The 20,921-nt window shown below is 37.4% G+C and overlaps 5 protein-coding genes and 1 non-coding gene across 7 annotated transcripts; 4 read left to right on the top strand and 2 right to left on the bottom strand.

Annotated features, from left to right (window-relative positions):
- Positions 1 to 49: 49 nt before the first annotated feature.
- LOC18026949 (DExH-box ATP-dependent RNA helicase DExH6) lies at positions 50 to 6,614 on the bottom strand. Its single transcript, XM_006410117.2, has 14 exons — positions 6,405 to 6,614; positions 6,102 to 6,192; positions 5,628 to 5,958; positions 5,395 to 5,469; positions 5,245 to 5,289; positions 4,870 to 4,963; positions 4,688 to 4,746; positions 4,460 to 4,585; positions 4,156 to 4,208; positions 3,889 to 3,922; positions 3,352 to 3,441; positions 2,273 to 3,271; positions 1,040 to 2,161; positions 50 to 941 (listed from the first exon to the last, which is right to left on the bottom strand). Exons 1-14 carry the CDS (start codon positions 6,514 to 6,516, stop codon positions 255 to 257), a joined length of 3,918 nt encoding a protein of 1,305 aa, XP_006410180.1. The 5' UTR covers positions 6,517 to 6,614; the 3' UTR covers positions 50 to 254.
- Positions 6,615 to 8,553: 1,939 nt separating this feature from the next.
- Positions 8,554 to 11,548, top strand: LOC18026950 (protein JASON). 2 transcript variants are annotated; one of them, XM_024148120.1, is made up of 8 exons: positions 8,556 to 8,601; positions 8,707 to 8,815; positions 9,043 to 9,091; positions 9,192 to 9,274; positions 9,977 to 10,185; positions 10,287 to 11,034; positions 11,118 to 11,209; positions 11,323 to 11,548. In XM_024148120.1, the coding sequence occupies exons 2-8, from the start codon at positions 8,741 to 8,743 to the stop codon at positions 11,411 to 11,413; spliced, it is 1,347 nt and encodes a 448-aa protein (XP_024003888.1). In that variant the 5' UTR covers positions 8,556 to 8,601; positions 8,707 to 8,740; the 3' UTR covers positions 11,414 to 11,548. The 2 variants fall into 2 exon arrangements, with proteins under 2 accessions (XP_006410181.2, XP_024003888.1); XM_006410118.2 differs by having other exon boundaries at positions 8,554 to 8,815.
- Positions 11,549 to 12,241: 693 nt separating this feature from the next.
- Positions 12,242 to 15,183, top strand: LOC18026951 (cytochrome P450 76C1). The gene is made up of 3 exons (XM_006410119.2): positions 12,242 to 12,639; positions 13,809 to 14,328; positions 14,414 to 15,183. The coding sequence occupies exons 1-3, from the start codon at positions 12,242 to 12,244 to the stop codon at positions 15,029 to 15,031; spliced, it is 1,536 nt and encodes a 511-aa protein (XP_006410182.1). The 3' UTR covers positions 15,032 to 15,183.
- Positions 15,184 to 15,430: 247 nt separating this feature from the next.
- TRNAA-AGC lies at positions 15,431 to 15,503 on the bottom strand. The gene has a single exon. It is a non-coding gene; the product is annotated as a tRNA-Ala (tRNA).
- Positions 15,504 to 16,306: 803 nt separating this feature from the next.
- Positions 16,307 to 18,058, top strand: LOC18026952 (glutathione S-transferase F9). Its single transcript, XM_024148512.1, has 3 exons — positions 16,307 to 16,639; positions 16,737 to 16,785; positions 17,408 to 18,058. The coding sequence occupies exons 1-3, from the start codon at positions 16,496 to 16,498 to the stop codon at positions 17,860 to 17,862; spliced, it is 648 nt and encodes a 215-aa protein (XP_024004280.1). The 5' UTR covers positions 16,307 to 16,495; the 3' UTR covers positions 17,863 to 18,058.
- Positions 18,059 to 19,197: 1,139 nt separating this feature from the next.
- On the top strand, positions 19,198 to 20,626 carry LOC18026953 (glutathione S-transferase F10). Its single transcript, XM_006410122.2, has 3 exons — positions 19,198 to 19,497; positions 19,609 to 19,657; positions 20,023 to 20,626. Exons 1-3 carry the CDS (start codon positions 19,354 to 19,356, stop codon positions 20,475 to 20,477), a joined length of 648 nt encoding a protein of 215 aa, XP_006410185.1. The 5' UTR covers positions 19,198 to 19,353; the 3' UTR covers positions 20,478 to 20,626.
- Positions 20,627 to 20,921: the final 295 nt, after the last annotated feature.

Here is a 20,921-nt window from a genome sequence, read left to right on the forward strand (position 1 = left end):
ATTTCTATGCTCTTATGGTAAATGAAACTGCTAGAAGAGTCGATGAAACTGCTAGATGAGTAACAAACTACAATACTCTAGAAACTGTCACAACATGAAGCCGGTTAAAAGTCCGGTTGATGATAGAATAATAAAAACCTATGGCCCAAGAACCACCAAAATAGAATGGAGGAACCATCCAACATAACATAAATTGTTACATATACATCAATTTCTATGCCTCCATGGGACCCAAAACCAAAACTTTGGCTCCTTCATGCATTTCCCTTCTGTTCTTGTTTGTCTTCGCGTTGCCTTTTATGAAGATCTATCTTTGGAACATACCGGTCTTTCTTCTTACCCGGATCCGAGTTGTTGGCTGACTTGGTCTTGGATTTCTTACTGCTTTGATGCTTAGCCACTGATGCAGCAGCTTCTCTTGGAGCTGTGTTTGGTTGCTGATTCCCAAAAACCTTATCAGAAGGCATGTTCTCTTTCTTGTTACCCGCACTGTTGGCTGATTTGTGCTTTGACTGCTTAGCAGTAGATGCAGCTTCCGGTTGGTGGATCCCATTGATGTGATTAACAAACATTTTCTCTTTATGCTTACCCAAATCAGCAACGTTGGCTGATTTCGGCTTTCTTTGCTTGATGTTTTGCTGCCTAGGCATTGATGCAGCTTCTGTTGGAGCCGTGTTGAAGCCATGCTGTCGATTCCTACTCGCGTGTCTAGAAGAAGGCTCGTTCTCTTTCAGACTCAGAGACCAAAAGAGCGAGTTGAGGAAAGAATTTGGTTTCTCTTCCCATCCTCCGTTATCATACATCTCATTCCTTGATTGTTTTGGCCCCATAGACGCCGGTGGAGATGAAAGTCCCGCGTGACCATCATATGAGAGAAGGCAAGCTATTGCATACATAGAAGCTCCGAGATGAGGCGGCAAATTTTCCCGTGGATGTCTTACCTATAAATTGCCAATGAATTGGTTGGAAATTCAAATCAAATCAAATAAAAGCCCTTCAAGTATGTAGTTGTTTTAAGCATAATAGAATATAAACTCACCTTGAACAGAATGGATGCTGTTAGTCGCTCCCTCAAAATGTACATTTGAGCAACTTCGAGGGCTGTGGTTTTGAAAGGCAGCCATCGATCAACTACCAACTTGACTGAATTTTCAGGTGAAGACATCATTTTCTGTCCACGCCTACTCTCTGCTTTATGTATATCCATCCCGTCTTCATTAATATTATCTCCCTCTTCTTCTTCTTCTTCTCCTGTTTCTTCATCTTCTTCTTCTTCTTCTTCCTCGTCATCACTATCATCAGCATCACTGCTCCCTGTAGGAGCTACAGCTATCTCTGTTGAGACCAGTAATAAAGGAAGATCGCGAGCAACAGTACAGTTTCTTATGTGCATGCCTCCATCTCCACGTGTGATCTCATCGAAAACAACTAAAGATTCATCATACTTCCTCGACGACAAGTTGAAGTTGTTTGAGAGCGAATGCACACGAACTTTAGCACCACTAGCAGTCTCTACTATAGATCTTCGATTATTACCAAACGACGGGCACAATCTTCCCACCATAGGATACAATCCTACCGCTAGGACAGCACGGAGTATACCAGGATCACGCGAATTCTGGCTACAACTTGTGATGTCACCAGGAATAATCCCGTGTCTTTTTAGTTCTGACTCAAGTTGGCTACGCATTTGATCCAACATCTTCATAGCACTTGGGGAAACAAAGTACTGAGAGCAAAACTCTGCCGAAAGACCTCTTTCTTTTGCGTTTCTCCAACACTCAAACGCAGCAACAACTGCTAGGTGATCACTGTCACCTCCACAGAGAGACGCAAGTTCAAGTTTTGCAGCAGCAGCTTTCTGTCTTTCAACTGGCGACATAGGCATGGTAAACGGTTCCTTGTAGTCAGCTGCACATGCCAGAGTGAGTGCTGGATCCAGACAGTTTACTAATACAGCGAAGAAAAGCATTTTGCATATCAGAGGATGAACTGGGAGATGACCAAATTTCTCTCCAAGTTCTGTCAGCTCTTCCTCGGGTGTCAGTGCCCCGATGTCCTGTAGGATGCTCAAGGCATTTGCGATACTTTGATCAACAGGCGGGTCCAACAACTTCTGAAGGAAATCATTTGTTTTACAATTTGGATCGAGTATCTTAACCTGAAAAATAATATCGAAGGCTAATGATCAGCAATAAACTCCATATGCACGAATGGATCACCTCATAGAGACAACAGCTACTAAGAACAAATAAAATGGAAGGAGCAGTACCTGCAAGCATAGTTCTTCGACAGGCATCCTCTTAATTTCAGGAACTTTAAATTCTGGCATAGAGGCTGCCCGAAGTCTAGAATAGAGATGGTAACAGATGCCAGGCTGGCAACGACCTGCTCGACCCTCACGCTGTTTTGCATTTGCTTTTGAAACCCAGGAAGACTGGAGGGTTGAAACATTATTGTAAGGATCATAGCTCTTTTCCTTCATCCTGCCACTATCTATCACATAAACCACATCATCAATGGTAACTGCTGATTCAGCAATATTTGTGGCAAGCACGATTTTGCGACAACCTCGAGGAGGACGATTAAAAACTTTCTTCTGTTCCCCTGCAGGAACCATTGAGTGAAGACATATAATGTCGAATTTGGTACTATCTGCGAAATAAGGGTTATCAAGTAACTTCTGTCTTGTTTTGTTTATGTCATCCCATCCCGGTAGAAAAACAAGAATGGCACCATCTTCTGAATCACCACATATTTTCCTCATCAACTGCTGTATAAGACTCACATCTACTTGCTCTGGGTTGATTGTCGCCATGTACTTATCAAGTAACTGTTGTGCTTGCTGAGAATGCGAATTTCCTACATGCTCCCTGATTATTTGAGCAGCTTCTAGTTGACTCTCTGTTTCAGCCAATTCTAATGCTGTCATACCATCTTTAGACTTTAAGTTCCAGTCTGCACCAAACGAGAGGAGCATGCAGACATCGCTGATCCTTCCCTTTCCAGCAAAGACCATTAGTGGTGTTAGCAAGGTTGATTTCTGCTGATAATTGTAGATCTCGGGACTTCCTCGAGAAGAAACTAGATCTAAGAGGGCATCGAACTCATCATTTGTCCAAGCCAAGGTGATTGCTTCATCTAAAGCAAGTTTATCTTCATTCGTCAAATCAAGCTTCTGGTCTGGTATACTCAAGTTGGCAGAGCTTAGATGATTATCTCCACCTGATTTCAGAATAGAGAGCACATCTTCCAAATACAAGGTTCTTACCTGTAGACACAAAACGAAGAGATTATACTTGGGCACAACAGAATTACCAGGTTTGGAAAGAGAGGAAGAGAGAAATTAACTGGATAAGTGAATCCAGGGACACGGACAACCGGGCAACCTCCAAAATATCCCGAAAATCTCTCAGCATCAAGTGTAGCACTCATTAGAATCTGTTGGTCCAAAAAAATTCAAAAAAGTCAGCTAAACAATACTGTCGCCAAGCCATACTCAAAGACATATATCAATTCATCAGTTCTTAGGCCATCGTCGACGATGTACACAATTTTGTCATAGTTCTATTGTCCTCAGCAACAAAGTTTGTTTCTTTGAAAACTCTAAGAACGTTACTTCACAAAAACAAAAACAAAAACAAAAATAGCGGGAAAAACAGATTTCTCTCGTAACTTCTGTTGTGTCTTCTTTTACATTTTAAAAGCGGAGAGAAGGAGGCGGATGTAATGATATAAGACATACTGTCTCTTTCTTTGATATATCCCCTTTCTTCCTCTATAAAACTAAACGACAATAATTGGTATTGTAGCAATTCCTTTTCTTTTTCTTCTCTTGAAGGGTAACATAGCAGTGAAAAGAAAAGAAGAACATAGAGCTTAACTAACCAGACGAAGATGCGGATTAGATGGAAGCAAGTCCCTGCAAATTTGGAAAAAAAAAAAAAGGATTGTTCACTCAAAGATAATGAAATAGTATCTTCTGCCATGGCTTGCAGCTTCAGAGAAGTTAAATACAGGTGCACCAGTATGGCATATAAATTGAACAATAGCCCTAACAGCAGTTTCTTAGGGTAACATAGAAATAATTGACTTGCTTGATAAAACCCTTGATAGGTTGAGAAACACAACGTTTGAGAAGGCTAGGAAGTCTACCTTATAATTGCCAACATGAAATCGGAGTAGCAATCCCTTTCATGGATTTCATCCTACAAAAGTAACATTCAGATCACTGATTAATGTAGACAGCCACAGAATCAAATATACAGCCCAAGTGAAAAAATGGAGAAAATGAGATGACAAACAATAATAAGAAGGCATGTCACTGTGACAACGACAGTTCACAGTTTCATAATTATTTCCTCCAGCAATTATTGTCTAACGAACCTCAGCAAATGTATATTGAAACACCTAGTTAATGAACACGTGATAGTGGCTCAAATAAGAAGATGATAAGTACCACAATGATGTGAGTTATGTCGGAAACACAGCTAACAGAGCCTTTGCCTACGAGCACCCTCAGAAGAATGCCATTGGTGCAGAAAACAACTGATGAGTGCCTTCCACCTTTGCTTTGTAGTCGAACCTGGAGTTGCAACGGAAAGTCAATGGTGCCCATGTCGACAATACCGAAACACAACCACCGTTTACATACAAACGCAAGTGTCTACCTAAAAAGATTACTTACCTTGTAACCAATGTTGTCTCCAATGCTTTCACCTCTTTCACAGGATATTCTTTCAGAAACTTCAAAATAGGAACGAAAAAACATTACGCAAGGGGTTAGCAGATTATACCATACATGTGGATCAAGCCCAAATTTTTAAAATATCAACGAGAATACGTATCTGAGTAATAATAAATATCAACCTGACATGGCGGAGATACGACGAGGTTGGGTGCAAACAATTTTGCAAGTTTCTCTTTTGCTTGACCACATATGTTCTAAAAGATATTGAGGAACCTAAAACATCAACAAAGGAGACACCTGAGAATCCTCTAGAATGAAAAAATTTTAGGGCGATTTCAAACAGAAAACACATTACATGGCCAATATCACATCCCAGACTCACATTGAGCAAAACCTTATAACACAGCATACTTTCTCTAAAATTGATAGGTTACGTAAATATGTGGCCCAGGACAAGAAAGTTGACAGCCTGACCCTTGATTCTAAGGGGTGAATAACTAAACTCGTAAGGAGATTATTCTACTGAGCTACAAAAGAAAAGGAGTAATAAATACCTGAGTAGTTTTCCCGCAACCAGTTTCACCAGAAATGAGAATAACCTGCATTTAGAATGAGAATTTACAATGAATTCTTTTTCAGGCAATGGAAGCAACTCTGAAACAGAAGAAAACATTATATATATATATATAAAAAATGCACAGAACCTGATTGGATTCTACTGCAGATGTAATTGCATCTCTAAAAGATGTGATGGGAAGCTTTGACCGCAGCTTAGAGATCTGTAACATAAATCAATACAAAAAAAAAAACAAAGTTCCTTTCACTTGCTGCTACTTGGCATGATATATAACTTCTCAATCTGTATTCCGGATCAACAATCAAAATTACAGTCCTTTCAAAGAAACTAAAAACATCTCAACAATTGAATATTGCTTACCTCCTGAAGCGCTTTATCCTTCCTAAGCCTAGAACTCAAAGATGCCACCTTTTCAAGGATCTCGTCACCGCTAATCTGTGGCTTCCGGAAAAAATCATCTTTCCATTGCCCTTGTTTACCGGATTTCCCTGAGTACTTATTGAACGATGTTGCAGCAGTATCTCCATCACAAGGTGGGTAGTGAGTAAATAACTCCTGCAGAATAGCATCAGCCTCTGGCGGGAACGAGACACATTTGAGCTTCTCTCTATTTGATTTCTTCATAGACTCTTTGTTCTTTCCATTTCTGTGCTTGCTTTTGAATATCGAAAGACGCCTTTGATCCCCACGCCTATAAAGCCAGCATATACACAAGAATCAGGAACGATACTCTCAAGTCTTAGGCTCTTAGCAATCGAACTTTTAACCATAAGCAAAATCAATACTTTCTCAAACCCAAAACACTGTAAAAATGCAATTAAGGCAGTGACTCACCCGGCACTTTTCGATTGAATACCCATTTTCCGGCACATCTGATGAATTACTCCACGTTCGCTATTTGAAAGATTATGCTCAAACGTGTAAACTACACCAATGCGATAAATTTCGATCAATACACAAACATAAGGAAACAAAGGAAGCGCATTTCAATCGAACAGGGTACAACATTCGCAATTAGAGCTTTTTAACTAATCAATCTTCAAGCTCAAAGGCTCATAAGATCATTTTAGGGAAGAATCGGTCAGAAAGGAATTAAATGAATCGAAAGAAGACTTTCGTTTCCCGGAGAATACTCACCTTCGTTACCGGAGGCTCGGAAGTCTTCGATGACCTTGGAGGCCCAAATCCTAGTAGCTTCGACGGAAGTAGGCTTCCCAGCAGTTTCAGACCTGAACCTCTTGTTCCCCATAGCGTTTTAGGGTTTGCTCTTTATCTGCCTCTCTACCGGAGAAGACGACACTAGAAAGCGGGGAAACTGTACGGCTTCTAAAGCGAGATTCAGGGAAGATCTTTTTCCGATGAGTCTCTTTTTGCCTTTCCAAAGTTTGCTTGCATTATAAACCGCCTTCTCCTCCTTTTTTTCTGCCGAATTAAATTAATTACATAAAATGTTATTTTATTTTTTTTTTAATTTTAAAGAGAAGAGAGAGCCTTGTTGACAAAAATAAAATAAAAGATAAGAGAACCCTAAAAATAAATTTGCTTGGCAATGGGCAGAGAGTGAGAGAGATGCTGTAAAAACTTAGGAATATGCTTGTTGGTACGCTTCGCTACACGGTTCGGACCGGTTGAAGACCGAGACCGGCCCAATTAATTCCAATTTACGACAGTCTTAGCCGAAATGAGCATGGCCTGACAGCACGGCTCATAAAGAGACAGGTCCAGCAACAAGAGGCGGTGAGAGTCGACGGGGAAGCCCTAAAACTTCTCCTCGCTAATGTACTATAACTAGAAGGCTCGTTACTGTAGAAGGGATTTTTTTCGGACCCGAAGAATAGAGACCTCAATATAATTGTACACAGTTCGTCGAGAGACCTTTGAACTAAACAAACTGTAAATTGAGAACTTAATTAAATAAAATCAATCTTCCGAACTCGAATTACCAAACCAATCCTAAATAGTTGAGAACAACAATCAACAATGCTTCGGCCGAAATCTTCTTTAGGCCCATTACTCGAGTCTCTTGATAATGTTGCACTTGCAATAAGCAAATATGTTATGTATACAAACATGTTCTTTCAAGCTTGTCTTAAAATTTATAGAAGAACTTCATTTGGAAATCGGTCTGGATTGGTTTGGTTCAGTTTATTTTATAACTTATTTCGGGTTTGAGAATTTTGATTCGGTTTAGAACTGTTCGGTTTGGAACAGTTTGATTTTTCCCAACCTAAAAAGCTAAAACTAACAAACGAATTAGATTTTATTGAGACTTGTTAGACCATCTCCAACGTCGTATCGTCTGCGATTCGTCAGTGGGCCCGAATGACTGTTGTGCAATTAAAAAAAAGTTTGAGCTCATTTATCTCGACGTATCGTCTCTTGCAGAAGAGATTGACGAGCCCGTCTCAAAGGAGGATCGTTGATGACATGGCAGATGGTGAGTGGCTGGATTTATGGAAGAAAGTGTTTTAATTTTTTCTTTCTTTTTGCCCCGTATCATTTTGTTTTGGAGAAAGAAGTCTCAGCGTTGGAAGGGGAGAAGCAGGTGGAGTCCTTCGCATTTAAAAAAAAAACAAAATAAAAAAGAAAAACACAAAGAGACTCAAACACAGTCTCAACATTGGAGTTGCTCTTAAATAGGTTACTACACCATACCAATCATGTAGATTCGTCATAAAGATAATGTATTCACGCAAATGAGTTAATGTGATTTGAAGTTATTTATGTACTGAACACGATATATACATTATAGTAACCTAGATTCTTTGGATCTTATCAAAAATATAATATCTATATAGAATCGGAAATGATGAAAAGGAAGAAGATTGTATTTAATTTCCATTTTGAAAACGAGAGAGAATTTCACTTTCTATTTTAAGTAAATGATCATAAGACGTTCATACTAAATTTCTAGTCTTCTAGATATGCATTAAAATTTGCTCGTTTTGTAACCAAAAAAAATTAAAATTAAAATTTCTTTGTCATTTTGCTAGATTTTGTTCTTTCATTATTGTTGAATTTTGTCATTTGTCGTCTCATTATTGTTGAATTAATTGACTCAAAAAAAAATATCAGAAAACAAAAATATTTGTAACGAGCGAACCAGATCGGATCGACCCCACGTTTGAGTACACGCGCCCGCGAGTGGAAACGTACGAAATCATTATATCTTCGATATTTGATGCCATTTCAAATCCGAAGATTTCACACAGTAATTCCCTCTCTCATAAAGATCATACAGTACTTAGGGATTTCAAATTTGAAAATAATCAGACTCAGACCCACCAACTCTCTTTCTCTCTCAACTTTCCCTATCTTTCTCGGGAAAATCTCTGTAGGTTCCTCCATCGCTGTTCCTTTTTTGCCACCAATTAAATTTCAAATAATGATAATGAGCAACGCTTGATATCTGAATCCCCAACATATATTCCCCGTGCAGCTTTGCTTTCTCCTCTTCGGATTTCATCGAAGCCATGGGTTGCCTCTTTGATTGTTTCCGTGCCAGAGCTGAGAAATCAACCAGCGATTCCGTTTCTCAACCTTCCAAAGTAATTCTCTCGCTTCCTTGTTTTTCCAGATCTTATTCCTTTGAAATTCAGTGTCAAATCAGCTGTTACAACTTCTCAGAAGTGGAAACGTTTCTGTTTCCCATGTTGATCTTCACCTTATTGTTAGAAATTTGAGCTGGATTTTGGTGTTTGGTAATTTTGGCTACGGTCTGATGGAAAATCCTTCGGTGTTAACATCTTTTTTTTTTTGTTTTTGATGATTACAGAGAGAGCATGAATCGAAGAATCGTTTATCGACCTTGTTTCTTTCTGAAGGTATTCAATAATCTCTTCTTCATGTCTATTTTAATTTCTATTTCTTATGGTTTGAAAAAAGGTCTTATTTGTTTTTTTTTTTCTTTTTGTTTTCTTATAGAGAAAGCAGATTCTTCGCCTTGTCATGACAGAGATGGATCTCGTGCTGAATTTATGCATATTGACAAAGGTCTCAAGGATGAGGTATGTTAGTATATCAAATCATACCAAAGAATCGTCTGATTGCAATCACTGTTAGCTTCCATGTTTTGTTATCACAATCATTTAGAACCAGTTAGCACTTTCGATTTTACTGGAATTCTGGAATTAAGCTTTAGCTTAGTCATTTATAGTTCGGTGACGATGATTACGTTCCTTGAGACATTTTTCTTGCTTTTTATGTGATACTTGAGCTAATGATCTTGCTTATGGAATGAGAAGAAGCGTTTGATGAATCATGTTATTGAATTGGTCTAGAGCTTTGTTTCTATCAGGAATGCTTTGAAACTTTTCACAGCCATTGTCTTCGTTTCTTTTATCTTTCTCCTTACTTTACATTTGATTATTTGTTCCCTCTTGTTTTTTCTGCTCACTTATTTCAGCTGTTGGTGTTTAGAACTCAATTCTTTGTAAAGAAAATATTGACACAGATGCTTATTTAGATGAGTGTAGCTTATGTATCAATGCTTCGTTGTGTGAAAGCGTGTGGAAATATGCGCACTGGCGTTAGTGTGTCTTCATCTTTACTTAGGAAAGTATCTGAAATTTCGTTTGACTAACTCTCCTATTGTTAGAAAATCTTGATAGACCTTGGCAAGAATCTTTTTTGCATATATCAATAGAATTTGATTTCTGGTTCATTCAAAATGAGAATCTAACCTTCTTTGATTCACTTGTGAAGAACAGGCTCAATTTCTTAAACCTTGCGGCACAACAGTAGTGACACCGATTGAAATTAGGAAAGCATCCGAAAAACTGGAAACTCCTGAACGTGCAAAACATTTTACATCTTCCCAACTTCATTCATGGACTTCCAGTAACTCTGATGCAGCGTTTCACTTGGATGAGAAAACAGATGAGCTCTGTGGAGAGGTTTCAGAGCAAACTCCTAGCAGGTGGAGTAAAACTCGCATGACTGCATTTCTCTCAACATGATTCTTACATCACGCAAGAAGTTCTATGGAATTTACTCTTTTTCTTCTTTTGTCAATAACAGTTGCATGACCGATGCCCGAAGCAGTACAATTATCTCTACTGGATATAGTGATGCTGGTGAAGAAAGCATTGGTACTACGTTCAGGGATGGGGTGGATAGAACCAGCGAGGTGCCACTCACAGCTGGAAACATTACGGGAAAGAGAAATTCAGTGCGGTTTGAATGTGATTTCGATAAATCTTACTCTTCTAGTTCTTCCCAGATCAGCACTTCATATTCAAAGGTACCTGAGAAGGATGGAAAAAGTAAATTTTCAGCAACCTCGCTGAAGCTATCTGATGAGATTCAAACTCCTGGAACCATCTTTCCTGCAAATATGGAATCAGCAGTAAGGGAGAAGAGAACACAAATCAGGTCGCAGTTTGTGCATTCAGCTTCCAATCTAATTGAAAACGCCTCCATATGTAAGCTCCCTGAAGATGCAGATGAGAGCCTACAACCAGCGAAAGTTCAAGCTTGCAAAGAGAAGACAGAAAATGAATCTCCCACATCAGCAATTTCCGAGGGAAAGTTAGAAGAGAGCTCAGATGAAAAATACCAGACATGTGAAACTAATATTTCTCCTACAGTGAAGCAGAGTCACGAGAAGAGTAACAAGAACATGGCGGCTTTACCCACCATTACTCTCGGGGACAGGCCTATCATTGGAATGGTTGCTGCTCACTGGAATGAGAAAGAGCAATCACAAATCTCACCCAAATGGTGGGATGGGAATGGGATACCAAACTCTACAAACAAGTACAAAGAGGTAACAACTCCTGTTTTCTTTCAGAGTCTCTAAGCTTATTCACAGTTTTCCTCTCATTTATGGAGTTACTTTTCTTGATTCAGGACCAGAAAGTGAGTTGGCACGCAACATCTTTCGAGGAGAGATTGGAGAAAGCACTTTCAGAAGAAGGTGGTCAAGGTTTCATCCCTTCAAGGTATAATAAACTCTTGTCCTTCCCTTAGTAGTAATATACAATTCGAAAATGAAACTATTTTGGACTTTTGATGATAGTAGTAATCAATGATGCATAAACACTTTAATATGTAGGAAAATTGGCATAATAAAAGAGGCTGAAAGGGACACAGCTATATCAGAGATGCATCATTCATCGCAATCCAAGTCAATCGTTTCCTTTTGAACTTTGGTGTAGTAAAGTGTTTATTGAGACAAGTATTGGCTTTCGTACAGAGCAAAAATAGCACTTTACCTATTGTTCTCATGACTCATGAGCGATATATGATACGTAGAGGAATCTATATAGCAAAATATGAAACGTGGGTTCATGATTTCGTATTTCCTTTCTATATGTGATCCATTAGAGTGATCCATTAGAGTGATCCATTAGAGTGATCCATGTATTCGTATAAGTTATTTGCCGACCAAAAAAATCCAAATCAAAAGGGAATGAGAGTGAAAGATAAGAGAATAACACACTAAAAGAATAGAGATTTTAAGAAAATGAAAGATTAATGTACTCTTTCTTGTAAAACTGTTGCAATTAAGCTACCAAAAGGGACTAACTCAATGAAGAGAGATGAATTAAGGCAAACCCTCCGAACAACTAGGAGGGTCTAAGCAAAAAAAGGGTCTTCCGAAAATTGTTAAGGTAAGGAGGGTGTGATAACGATTGTGCAGGTCAATGGGGAGTTCAAAACATTTTAGTTAACATCTGTTATGGACTGTTTTACTTTCATACCACTATTAGGAAAAAGGATAATTTGACTTTTTCACTTTTTGTGACAATACGGTTGTTTGACTTCTTCTTTAAACTACGAAACACTCGGTGGATTGTGGACCTTAAACATTATTTATAAAATACTTAAATATGCCGACAACAAAAAAATAAATACTAAAATATCTCCGTGATGTATACTACTTGGCTGCAAATATCTTTTTGTCTTTTACAATCTTTAGACATATATGTGATATATTTGTATAGTTTTTTAATCTCACTTGAGAAACAGATATGGACATCATCTCAGGACAAGCTCTCTTCTCCCTAATTTGCTTTATTCTATCATGTTTCCTAATCTTCACCACCACAAAATCTCCTCGGAGCTATCGTGGGGCAACAACTGCGTTGCCTCCAGGACCTCCACGGTTACCGATCATCGGAAACATCCACCTAGTCGGAGAAAATCCACATCGTTCATTCGCCAACCTCTCAAAAACTTATGGACAAATCATGAGTCTTAAGCTAGGATGTTTAAACACAGTGGTTATATCTTCACCAGAAGCTGCAAGAGAGGTTCTAAGAAAACACGACCAAATCTTGTCTTGCCGTAAGTCCACGAACTCGATACGATCCATCAATCACCACGAGATTTCTGTCGCCTGGCTCCCTCCGTCCACGCCTCTTTGGAGGTATTTCTATTTTTCTACGAATTTTTATTTTTATTTTTCACAAGACTTGCTACTATAGAGAGTATAGACCCGATCGTTTCAAATGTAAATTGTTGCATTTGCCAATTTTAAAAATATATTTTATTTACATAATAACAACTAGTTGTAAATTATAAACCTAAATTAGGAGCCATGTCGTTTTCTTTATTGTATATTTTGTGTTTGTGCTTGCTTGTTAAAATATTTTATTCTTTTTTTTGGGTCAACTTAATTTTATATTTCTATAAACGCAAAATTACTAGATGCAAACGCAAACCTAAATTTTCTTTCCATTCTTGTATTTACAATTTTCAAATGATTTGTTCTATTGAAATTTTGTGTTTCTTCGAAGTAGATACAGTAAAACATCTATAAATTAATATTCGATAAATTAATAATTATTATAAAATAATAATTTTGACCGGTTCCAAGTCAGGCTAATGTAAAAAATTTTCAAATTCGATAAGATAATAAGATAATAACTTTTTTTGAAATCCCTATAATAAGATAATAACATATATGGTTCCAACAAAACTATAAATTAATAATTATATAAATTTATGCAAATATATGTAATATACTATACTAAAATATGAATAATGTATTTGTTTTTATTTAAAATTGAAATCTCATTAAAATTCATCTCTTTATTTATTATATCACTAGTTCTTACTGTTGGTTTTCGATATGAATTCCATCTTTTTTTTGAAATTTTTTTGATGTAATATTTATTTTTGTACTTGTAAATATTTCCAAATGTAATGAAGTATTGTTTTTTACTTCATCATTAATACTAAGGATAGTAACTTTGATTCTTTATAAATTTTGAACTTATAAACATATATATTTTGGTTAAAAACTATCCTATTATAATAGCTATGATTATTAATCATAATTGTTATCAAAAGATTCATTTACATTTATTTAAATTCTTAATATAACATTATTTGAAAGAAATTTTTAGAAAATTATAGGTGAAAATCAAAATTTCTCTATAAATTAATAATTATAGATAAATCAATATTACGATAAATTAATAAAATTTTATGGTCCCAACATTATTAATTTATAGAGGTTTTACTAATATGTTATACTTACCAACTTGACAAAGACGCGAAACCGTAATGTATCGTTGTAACGTTTTGCTTTAGGCTGTTGAGAAAACTTTCGGTGACTCAGCTGTTCTCGCCGCAACGTATCGAAGCCACCAAAGATCTGCGGATAAAGGCGGTGCAAGAGCTTGTGAGCTTCATAAGTGAAAGCAGCAACAGAGAAGAACCTGTTGATATTTCTCGTGTATCCTTCATCACAGTTCTTAACATGATATCGAACATTCTCTTCTCAGTCGATCTCGGTAGCTACTACGACTCGAAAAAGTCTGTAAATGACTTTCAAGACACGGTGATTGGTGTCAGGGAAGCTATTGGGAAACCAGACGCTGCTAACTACTTTCCATTTCTAGGGTTTCTTGATCTCCAAGGTAATAAGAAGACTATAAAGGTTTGCTCTGAGAGGTTGTTTAGGGTTTTCCGTGGATTCATCGATGCTAAAATAAAGGAGAAATCATCACAGAACAATGTTTTAAACAACGATCTCTTGGATGCGCTTCTTGATTTCACTCAAGGAGATGAAGCAGAACTCGACGTTAACGTTATTGAACATTTTCTCTTGGTAAGTCTTTACCTTACTGTAGATAGATCATAATCATGATTTATAATAAGATAATGGAACTAATAACCATTTTTTATTGTGTCAGGACCTATTTACAGCAGGCACGGACACAAACTCTAGTACAGTGGAATGGGCAATGGCAGAGCTACTTCGAAACCCTAAGTCGATGGAGAAAACACAAACTGAGATAGACAGTGTGATAGGCCAAAACGGCAACGTTCAAGAGTCTGATATCTCAAAGCTGCCGTATCTACAAGCGGTTGTGAAAGAAACTTTCCGTCTGCATCCGCCTAACCCGCTTCTTCTTCCACGAGAAGCGGAAGCTGACGTGGAGGTTCTTGGGTTCATGGTGCTTAAAGAAACTCAGGTTTTGGTGAACGTATGGGCCATAGGACGAGACCCTAGCGTGTGGGAGAATCCAACGGAGTTCCAGCCAGAGAGGTTTTTGGAGAACCAAATCGACGTGAGAGGTAGAGATTATGAGTTTACACCATTTGGAGCCGGAAGGAGAATTTGCCCTGGATTGAATCTGGCTATGAAGACCGTTCCTCTCATAGTTGCTTCTCTTCTCTATTTCTTTCACTGGAAGCTTCCAAACGGCGTCGTTCCTGAGGATTTGGACATGGACGAGACCTTTGGTCTCACGTTGCATAAAACAAATCCTTTACATGCCGTTCCTGTCAAGAAACGCGTCATTAGCTAAATTATTTATTTGTACATGTCTTTAGATAAGCTTCTTTCATAAGTCATAACGTACAGAACAATCAAGCAAAAAAACCCTAGAAGAGTTCGATATGTTTGCAAATCCCAAAGGCTTTTTATCAGATCCTGGATTGAAGCAACAAAGACTTCCATCTTCTTCTTCTTCCTTTTTTTTAAAGAAAAATCTGTGTGTGTCCAGAAATGGAACAGAGACAAAACTTTTTATGATCTATTAGACTATTACCTTTCTTTGATGCCTTCTTTGTGTATATTAATCAAAAAGAGGACGAAACGGACAAAAGATTCTTCACTTCAATGGTTAGACGTTTTCACTTTTCACAGAGTAACAAACTGAACTTAAAAAAAAAAAAAATCGAAAATGGAGCAGAAAATGAAAAAATGGAGATGCGGGGTATCGATCCCCGTACCTCTCGCATGCTAAGCGAGCGCTCTACCATCTGAGCTACATCCCCACGATGTTTACTACTGTGCATAAAATAATAATATCTACATATTTAATATATTAAAGGAGGTTTGTAAAATTGCGTGTCATTTGGGTTGTATGTAAAGTGACTAATGAGTGATTTCCTGCCAGGTCTTTTTAATTTTAGCATTTTGTTGACATGTTTATATATCATAATTATTTGTTCCCCCCTTATTTGTAAACCCTTTTTTTCGGCTGAATAATTCAATCTAAAATAATTGGCCAATATTCAGAATATATATTCTAAAAGTAGTAGATTAAGAAATGTTATCTTTTAAACTAATAAAAAACAATGTCAATCTACATCAAAATCGAAAAAGATAAATGAACAATGAATAAGATTATGGATATTAAAGTTTGCATAGTATTTACTGTATTCCATAAACCACCAAAAATATCTACAAGTCAAGTCAGACACACCTACCAAAAGAACCAATTGAGGCATGTGGTTCAATGGTTCAATAAACGGTTGGGCTCATTCTCTCACGTTTTACTTTGGCTCTCCACCTACCTTCTTCAAACCACACATCCTTGTTTCCTTCTCTATGTCTTTCTACCTTCGAATATTTTTTTTCTTCCTTTCTTTTTCTAACATCTCTTCTTTTCTCTTTAAATAAATGAAAGCATAGTTAATCAACTTTACAACCAAATTTAAAACATTTATACAAACGGAAATGTAATGGCATATTAATTGTAAAAAAAAAGTTGGAAAATCAGTAATACTTTATGTATCGTAATATTTTTTTAAAATAATCTATTTGATTGGACCAAAGCTTATAGTGAAAATTTGTTATTTTGATTTTTTAGATTTAATTCAGTGAAAACCGACGGAGACGCAACGCCACGTTTTGCCAGGAGTCGCGATTTCTCTCTATAAAAATCACATCTTGACACTTGTGATATTCACTTACCATCAAGCTAACTGTGACTGTGTGAGTAAGATAGAGAGAGAGAAAGAAAAACAGAGAAGAAAGAAAAAAAATGGTGCTAAAGGTGTACGGACCTCACTTTGCTTCACCGAAGCGAGCTCTGGTAACACTGGTCGAGAAGGGCGTTGCCTTCGAGACCATCCCCGTCGATCTCATGAAAGGAGAGCACAAGCAGCCTGCTTACCTCGCGTTACAGGTTCGCTTTCTTCTTCCTTCCTCGATCGCTTCTAAAGTTTCTTCCTTTTTTTATGGGTTTCTCGATTCTGATCGTTACTCTGTTTCTTCCGATGCAGCCTTTCGGTACCGTTCCTGCTGTTGTCGACGGAGACTACAAAATCTTCGGTACGATTTTCTTAAGAAAACCCCCCAACTTAGTTCCATTTTCGTTTGATTCACAAAATTATTCAACCCCAAAGCGAACGATCGTTGATCTATTCTTGGATTCGAGGTCTGTTTGATGGTTGAAGTTAAATCATCTACTTTTTTTCAATTGGTTATAGGGTTTATGTTAGGTCAATATATCACCAATCAAATAAGTTCTGTTTTAACTCAGATTTGTATTTGATTAACTGAAGTTTAACACTTGATCTGTCTACAATCAAATAACTTCTGTTTTAACTCTGATTAGTATCTGATTAACTGAAGATCAACACTTGGTCTGTCTACAATCAAATAAGTTCTGTTTTAATTGTGATACAATTTTTAGCTTACAAGTGTGATCTGTCTACAATTTTTAGCATTCTAATCAAGAAAAGAAAAAAAATATGTGTAGCTCTTTCGATTGTAGAGATAGGAATTGTGTAGAAGATGTTTTCTGTCTTCTTGTTGCTTGCATGTATATGAGGAGGTGTTTGGAGAGATAAGAAATGTGTAGAAGATGTTATCTTGCTCTTGTTTTGTGCTTCAGTGCTTGTGTGTATCGATTGAGATGTTGAGTGATGGTTTATTTTGGAAATTTTGACAGAGTCTCGTGCGGTGATGAGGTACGTAGCTGAGAAGTACAGGTCACAAGGACCTGACCTTTTGGGGAAAACCGTGGAAGACAGAGGCCAAGTAGAGCAATGGCTCGACGTGGAGGCAACCACTTACCACCCACCGCTACTTAACCTAACACTGCACGTAATGTTCGCGTCGGTCATGGGATTCCCGGCTGATCAGAAGCTGATCAAGGAGAGCGAAGAGAAACTCGCGGCTGTTCTTGATGTGTACGAGGCACATCTATCAAAGAGCAAGTACTTGGCTGGTGATTTTGTGAGCCTTGCTGATTTGGCTCACCTTCCCTTCACTGATTACTTGGTTGGTCCCATAGGGAAGGCTTACATGATCAAAGATAGGAAGCATGTGAGTGCATGGTGGGACGATATTAGCAGCCGTCCTGCGTGGAAGGAGGTTCTTGAGAAGTATTCACTCCCGGCTTAAAGATGATGTTTGTGTTCTTGTTGTTGTTTGTGTTTTTGGGTCTCTAAGTGATGCTGTGTTTTTTATTTGAGGTTTTTAATAAAAGTGGAACTGTATGCCTTCTCTTATCAATGTTACCTCTCTGTTCTGTTTCCTTTTGTAACTCCAACTCTTTGTGTGAGGCTTTTAACTAGAGGAACTTTGATTACCACTGTCACCATATTCATTCAGGACTGTATTTTGCTTGCATTCTTGATGTTCAAAGAAGAAATGCTATAAATGCCATTGTGACTTTTTAATTGGGCAAAGAGACCAAAAGTGTTTACAACACTCTATTTATTTCAAAGCTGTTACCCTCTATGAACATGTTGGATCCGTACATGTTAGAGTCAGTCAGAGGTTAGTTAGAATGTGGATAAGGTCAAACACTTTCTATGTACTCCTAAGAGAATGTAAAGCTTTATTGAAGATAAATGAAAAAAAAAAAAAATCAGTTTTAGTAAAGCTAATAAGGGAATTTTCTAATACACCAATTGAATTACTGATGCTTTAATGGTAGATATATTTTCATTAGGCTTTTATGGATCTCTGGGGTCTATTGATCGATATATAAAATCTATAAACAAATTTTTATTTAATCCATCTAATAATGTTGTTTAAAGTAATGTTGTCTGCCAGAATATAAATAACAAAAATAAGTGGGCTCATTCGACCACGTTTAATTTTATAAATTACACTTTCCTGCTCCTACCGACCTAATTTTTAACCTACCACCTTTTAGTTTGGCTCTCACTTTGTTTAATTAATGCTAAGTCTGATTATACATTCTTAATTTTTTTTTTAATCTAAATTTTATTATTAACCAAACATTTTCCAAATATAAAGCCTGCAAGGATAGAAATCTTCCCTGAGAGTAGAAGAAGTTCATAAAACTCTTGGAGACAAAGCCCTATAAGATAACCAACTTAAATTACACAATTTTAATTTATATCACTAAAAAAATGGAAATGCTTTTTATGCGAATCATTCATCGCATCTAATTAGAATTAAGTGGGAATATATATTTACCCGGTCAGTGCCTAATAGTTTTCTTTAAAACAAGTGGTCTCTTTGCATTATGAGGTTTAATAATTAAAATAAGCAAATATTTTTTTTTCCTTGAAACCATTTATCCAGAATTTTGATGGCACGTTGGAGATTTCCTCCTGAAAAGTCAAAAACGACGTGAGTCACGTGACTCATCGGTCATCGATACCGACGATTAAGGCCTACACTGTTTTTTAATACAAAAACAAAAAATACAAAATGCGACTGCGTTTACAGCTGCAACACGACCGCAAACGCAGCTAACCGGTTCCCTCTTCCTCTATATAATAATCACGTCCTGAGAGACTGAGATCGGAACTGATAGTGAAGAAGAAGAAAGAAGAAAGAGGAAAGAAGAAAGAAGAAAGAAGAAAGAAGAAGAAGAAGAAGAAGAAGAAGAAGAAGAAGAAGAAGAAGAAGAAGAAAATGGTGTTGACGGTGTATGCTCCTTTATACGCTTCTACGAAGAGAGCGCTTGTGACGCTAGTTGAGAAAGGCGTTGACTTCGAGACCGTCAATGTCGATCTCTTGAAAGGAGAACAGAGGCAGCCTGAGTATGTTGCGATTCAGGTTTCCTCCTCTTCATTTTCTCTCTCGATCTCTTTCTTTTCTATGCATTGACTTTTTTCTTTCTTCAAGATTTTGACTCTGTTTTTTTCTTCCTTTCTTGTTCGATTGCAGCCTTTCGGTAAAATCCCTGTGCTCGTTGACGGAGACTACAAAATCTTCGGTACCTTTCCTTCTCCTTCACATCCAGATTTTGATATCATACGATTCGTTTTCGCTAAGTCAATGATCGAGTTATAGAGTTTTATCAAGAATATATTAATGGAGTTTGACCAATGAGATATGTAGAATATGTGCTTGAATGTTGAGATATTGTTACCTGATTGATGAATCAGAGATTTTTGTGATTGAATATTAGGAGACTTAGTTCATGAATGTTGGATTGTTTTGAAATATTGCAAGTTTCAGATTTGATCCATCAAGAAGGAGTAAAAAATGTATAGAGGAAGAGGGTGTTTTACTTTTACATGTAACATATGTATTGCTGTTTTTGAGGTTTTGAAAAAGATATCACTTTATTGTTTGCAGAGTCGCGAGCGATCATGAGGTACGTAGCAGAGAAATACAGGTCACAAGGGCCAGACTTGTTGGGGAAGACGATTGAAGAGAGAGGACAAGTAGAGCAATGGCTTGACGTGGAGGCAACAAGCTACCACCCACCACTACTTGCTCTAACGCTCAACATTATCTTTGCACCGCTCATGGGTTTTCCTGCTGATGAGAAAGTTATAAAGGAGAGTGAAGAGAAGCTTGGAGAAGTGTTTGATGTCTATGAAGCACAGCTCTCAAAGACCGAGTACTTGGCTGGTGATTTTGTGAGTCTTGCTGATTTGGCTCACCTTCCTTTCACTTCTTACTTGGTCGGTCCTATTGGGAAGGCTTACATGATCAAGGATAGGAAGCATGTGAGTGCGTGGTGGGATAAGATTAGCAGCCGTCCTGCGTGGAAGGAGGTTTCTGAGAAGTATGCATTGCCGGTTTAAAGGGAAGATCAAAGATATATGGTTTGTTTGTGTTCTTGTGATGTTTGTTGAGCTTTCTGTGTACTGTGTGTGACTGTGAGTTGTCTCTGTTTCAGGTTCGATGTCTTTTGGTTTTAATAATAAAACAGAACTCTGCCTCTCTTGTGTTATCCTCTCAAGGCTTTCTTACAAGACTTTCAAAATCTTCACTTTAATCTTGACCTTGAAACCTAATTATCTCTTACCTAAGTTTTGAGAAAACTTTCTTTCAAAGCCAGCAAATAATGAAAGAAAACTATAATAAATAGGGCTCCTCCTGAATCTAGGGTTTCAATCGACCTAAAAGGATCCTATAAACTTTGCAAACAATGTAAAGTCTAGCTAAAATAAAAGTAAAGTATATCATCTCAATAATAACAACAATAAGAACGTAACTAGTAAAACACCAAAGCACAGTTTTATCTC

This window comes from Eutrema salsugineum, unplaced genomic scaffold, assembly GCF_000478725.1.
Source record: "Eutrema salsugineum unplaced genomic scaffold, Eutsalg1_0 scaffold_10, whole genome shotgun sequence".
NCBI lineage: Eukaryota > Viridiplantae > Streptophyta > Magnoliopsida > Brassicales > Brassicaceae > Eutrema > Eutrema salsugineum.

Excerpts from the sequence above, each read along its gene's own strand:
- LOC18026949 (XM_006410117.2), bottom strand. The coding sequence starts at position 6,516 with ATGGGGAACAAGAGGTTCAGGTCTGAAACTGCTGGGAAGCCTACTTCC. Across the intron at positions 5,470-5,627 it reads AGGATAAAGCGCTTCAGGAG|ATCTCTAAGCTGCGGTCAAA; the intron begins GTAAGCAATATT and ends TTTATGTTACAG. Across the intron at positions 3,272-3,351 it reads TCCCTGGATTCACTTATCCA|GTAAGAACCTTGTATTTGGA; the intron begins GTTAATTTCTCT and ends TTGTGTCTACAG.
- LOC18026950 (XM_006410118.2), top strand. The coding sequence starts at position 8,741 with ATGGGTTGCCTCTTTGATTGTTTCCGTGCCAGAGCTGAGAAATCAACC. Across the intron at positions 8,816-9,042 it reads CCGTTTCTCAACCTTCCAAA|AGAGAGCATGAATCGAAGAA; the intron begins GTAATTCTCTCG and ends TGATGATTACAG. Across the intron at positions 11,210-11,322 it reads CAAGGTTTCATCCCTTCAAG|GAAAATTGGCATAATAAAAG; the intron begins GTATAATAAACT and ends TTTAATATGTAG.
- LOC18026951 (XM_006410119.2), top strand. The coding sequence starts at position 12,242 with ATGGACATCATCTCAGGACAAGCTCTCTTCTCCCTAATTTGCTTTATT. Across the intron at positions 12,640-13,808 it reads CCGTCCACGCCTCTTTGGAG|GCTGTTGAGAAAACTTTCGG; the intron begins GTATTTCTATTT and ends GTTTTGCTTTAG. Across the intron at positions 14,329-14,413 it reads TTATTGAACATTTTCTCTTG|GACCTATTTACAGCAGGCAC; the intron begins GTAAGTCTTTAC and ends TTATTGTGTCAG.
- LOC18026952 (XM_024148512.1), top strand. The coding sequence starts at position 16,496 with ATGGTGCTAAAGGTGTACGGACCTCACTTTGCTTCACCGAAGCGAGCT. Across the intron at positions 16,640-16,736 it reads CTGCTTACCTCGCGTTACAG|CCTTTCGGTACCGTTCCTGC; the intron begins GTTCGCTTTCTT and ends CTTCCGATGCAG. Across the intron at positions 16,786-17,407 it reads CGGAGACTACAAAATCTTCG|AGTCTCGTGCGGTGATGAGG; the intron begins GTACGATTTTCT and ends AAATTTTGACAG.
- LOC18026953 (XM_006410122.2), top strand. The coding sequence starts at position 19,354 with ATGGTGTTGACGGTGTATGCTCCTTTATACGCTTCTACGAAGAGAGCG. Across the intron at positions 19,498-19,608 it reads CTGAGTATGTTGCGATTCAG|CCTTTCGGTAAAATCCCTGT; the intron begins GTTTCCTCCTCT and ends GTTCGATTGCAG. Across the intron at positions 19,658-20,022 it reads CGGAGACTACAAAATCTTCG|AGTCGCGAGCGATCATGAGG; the intron begins GTACCTTTCCTT and ends TATTGTTTGCAG.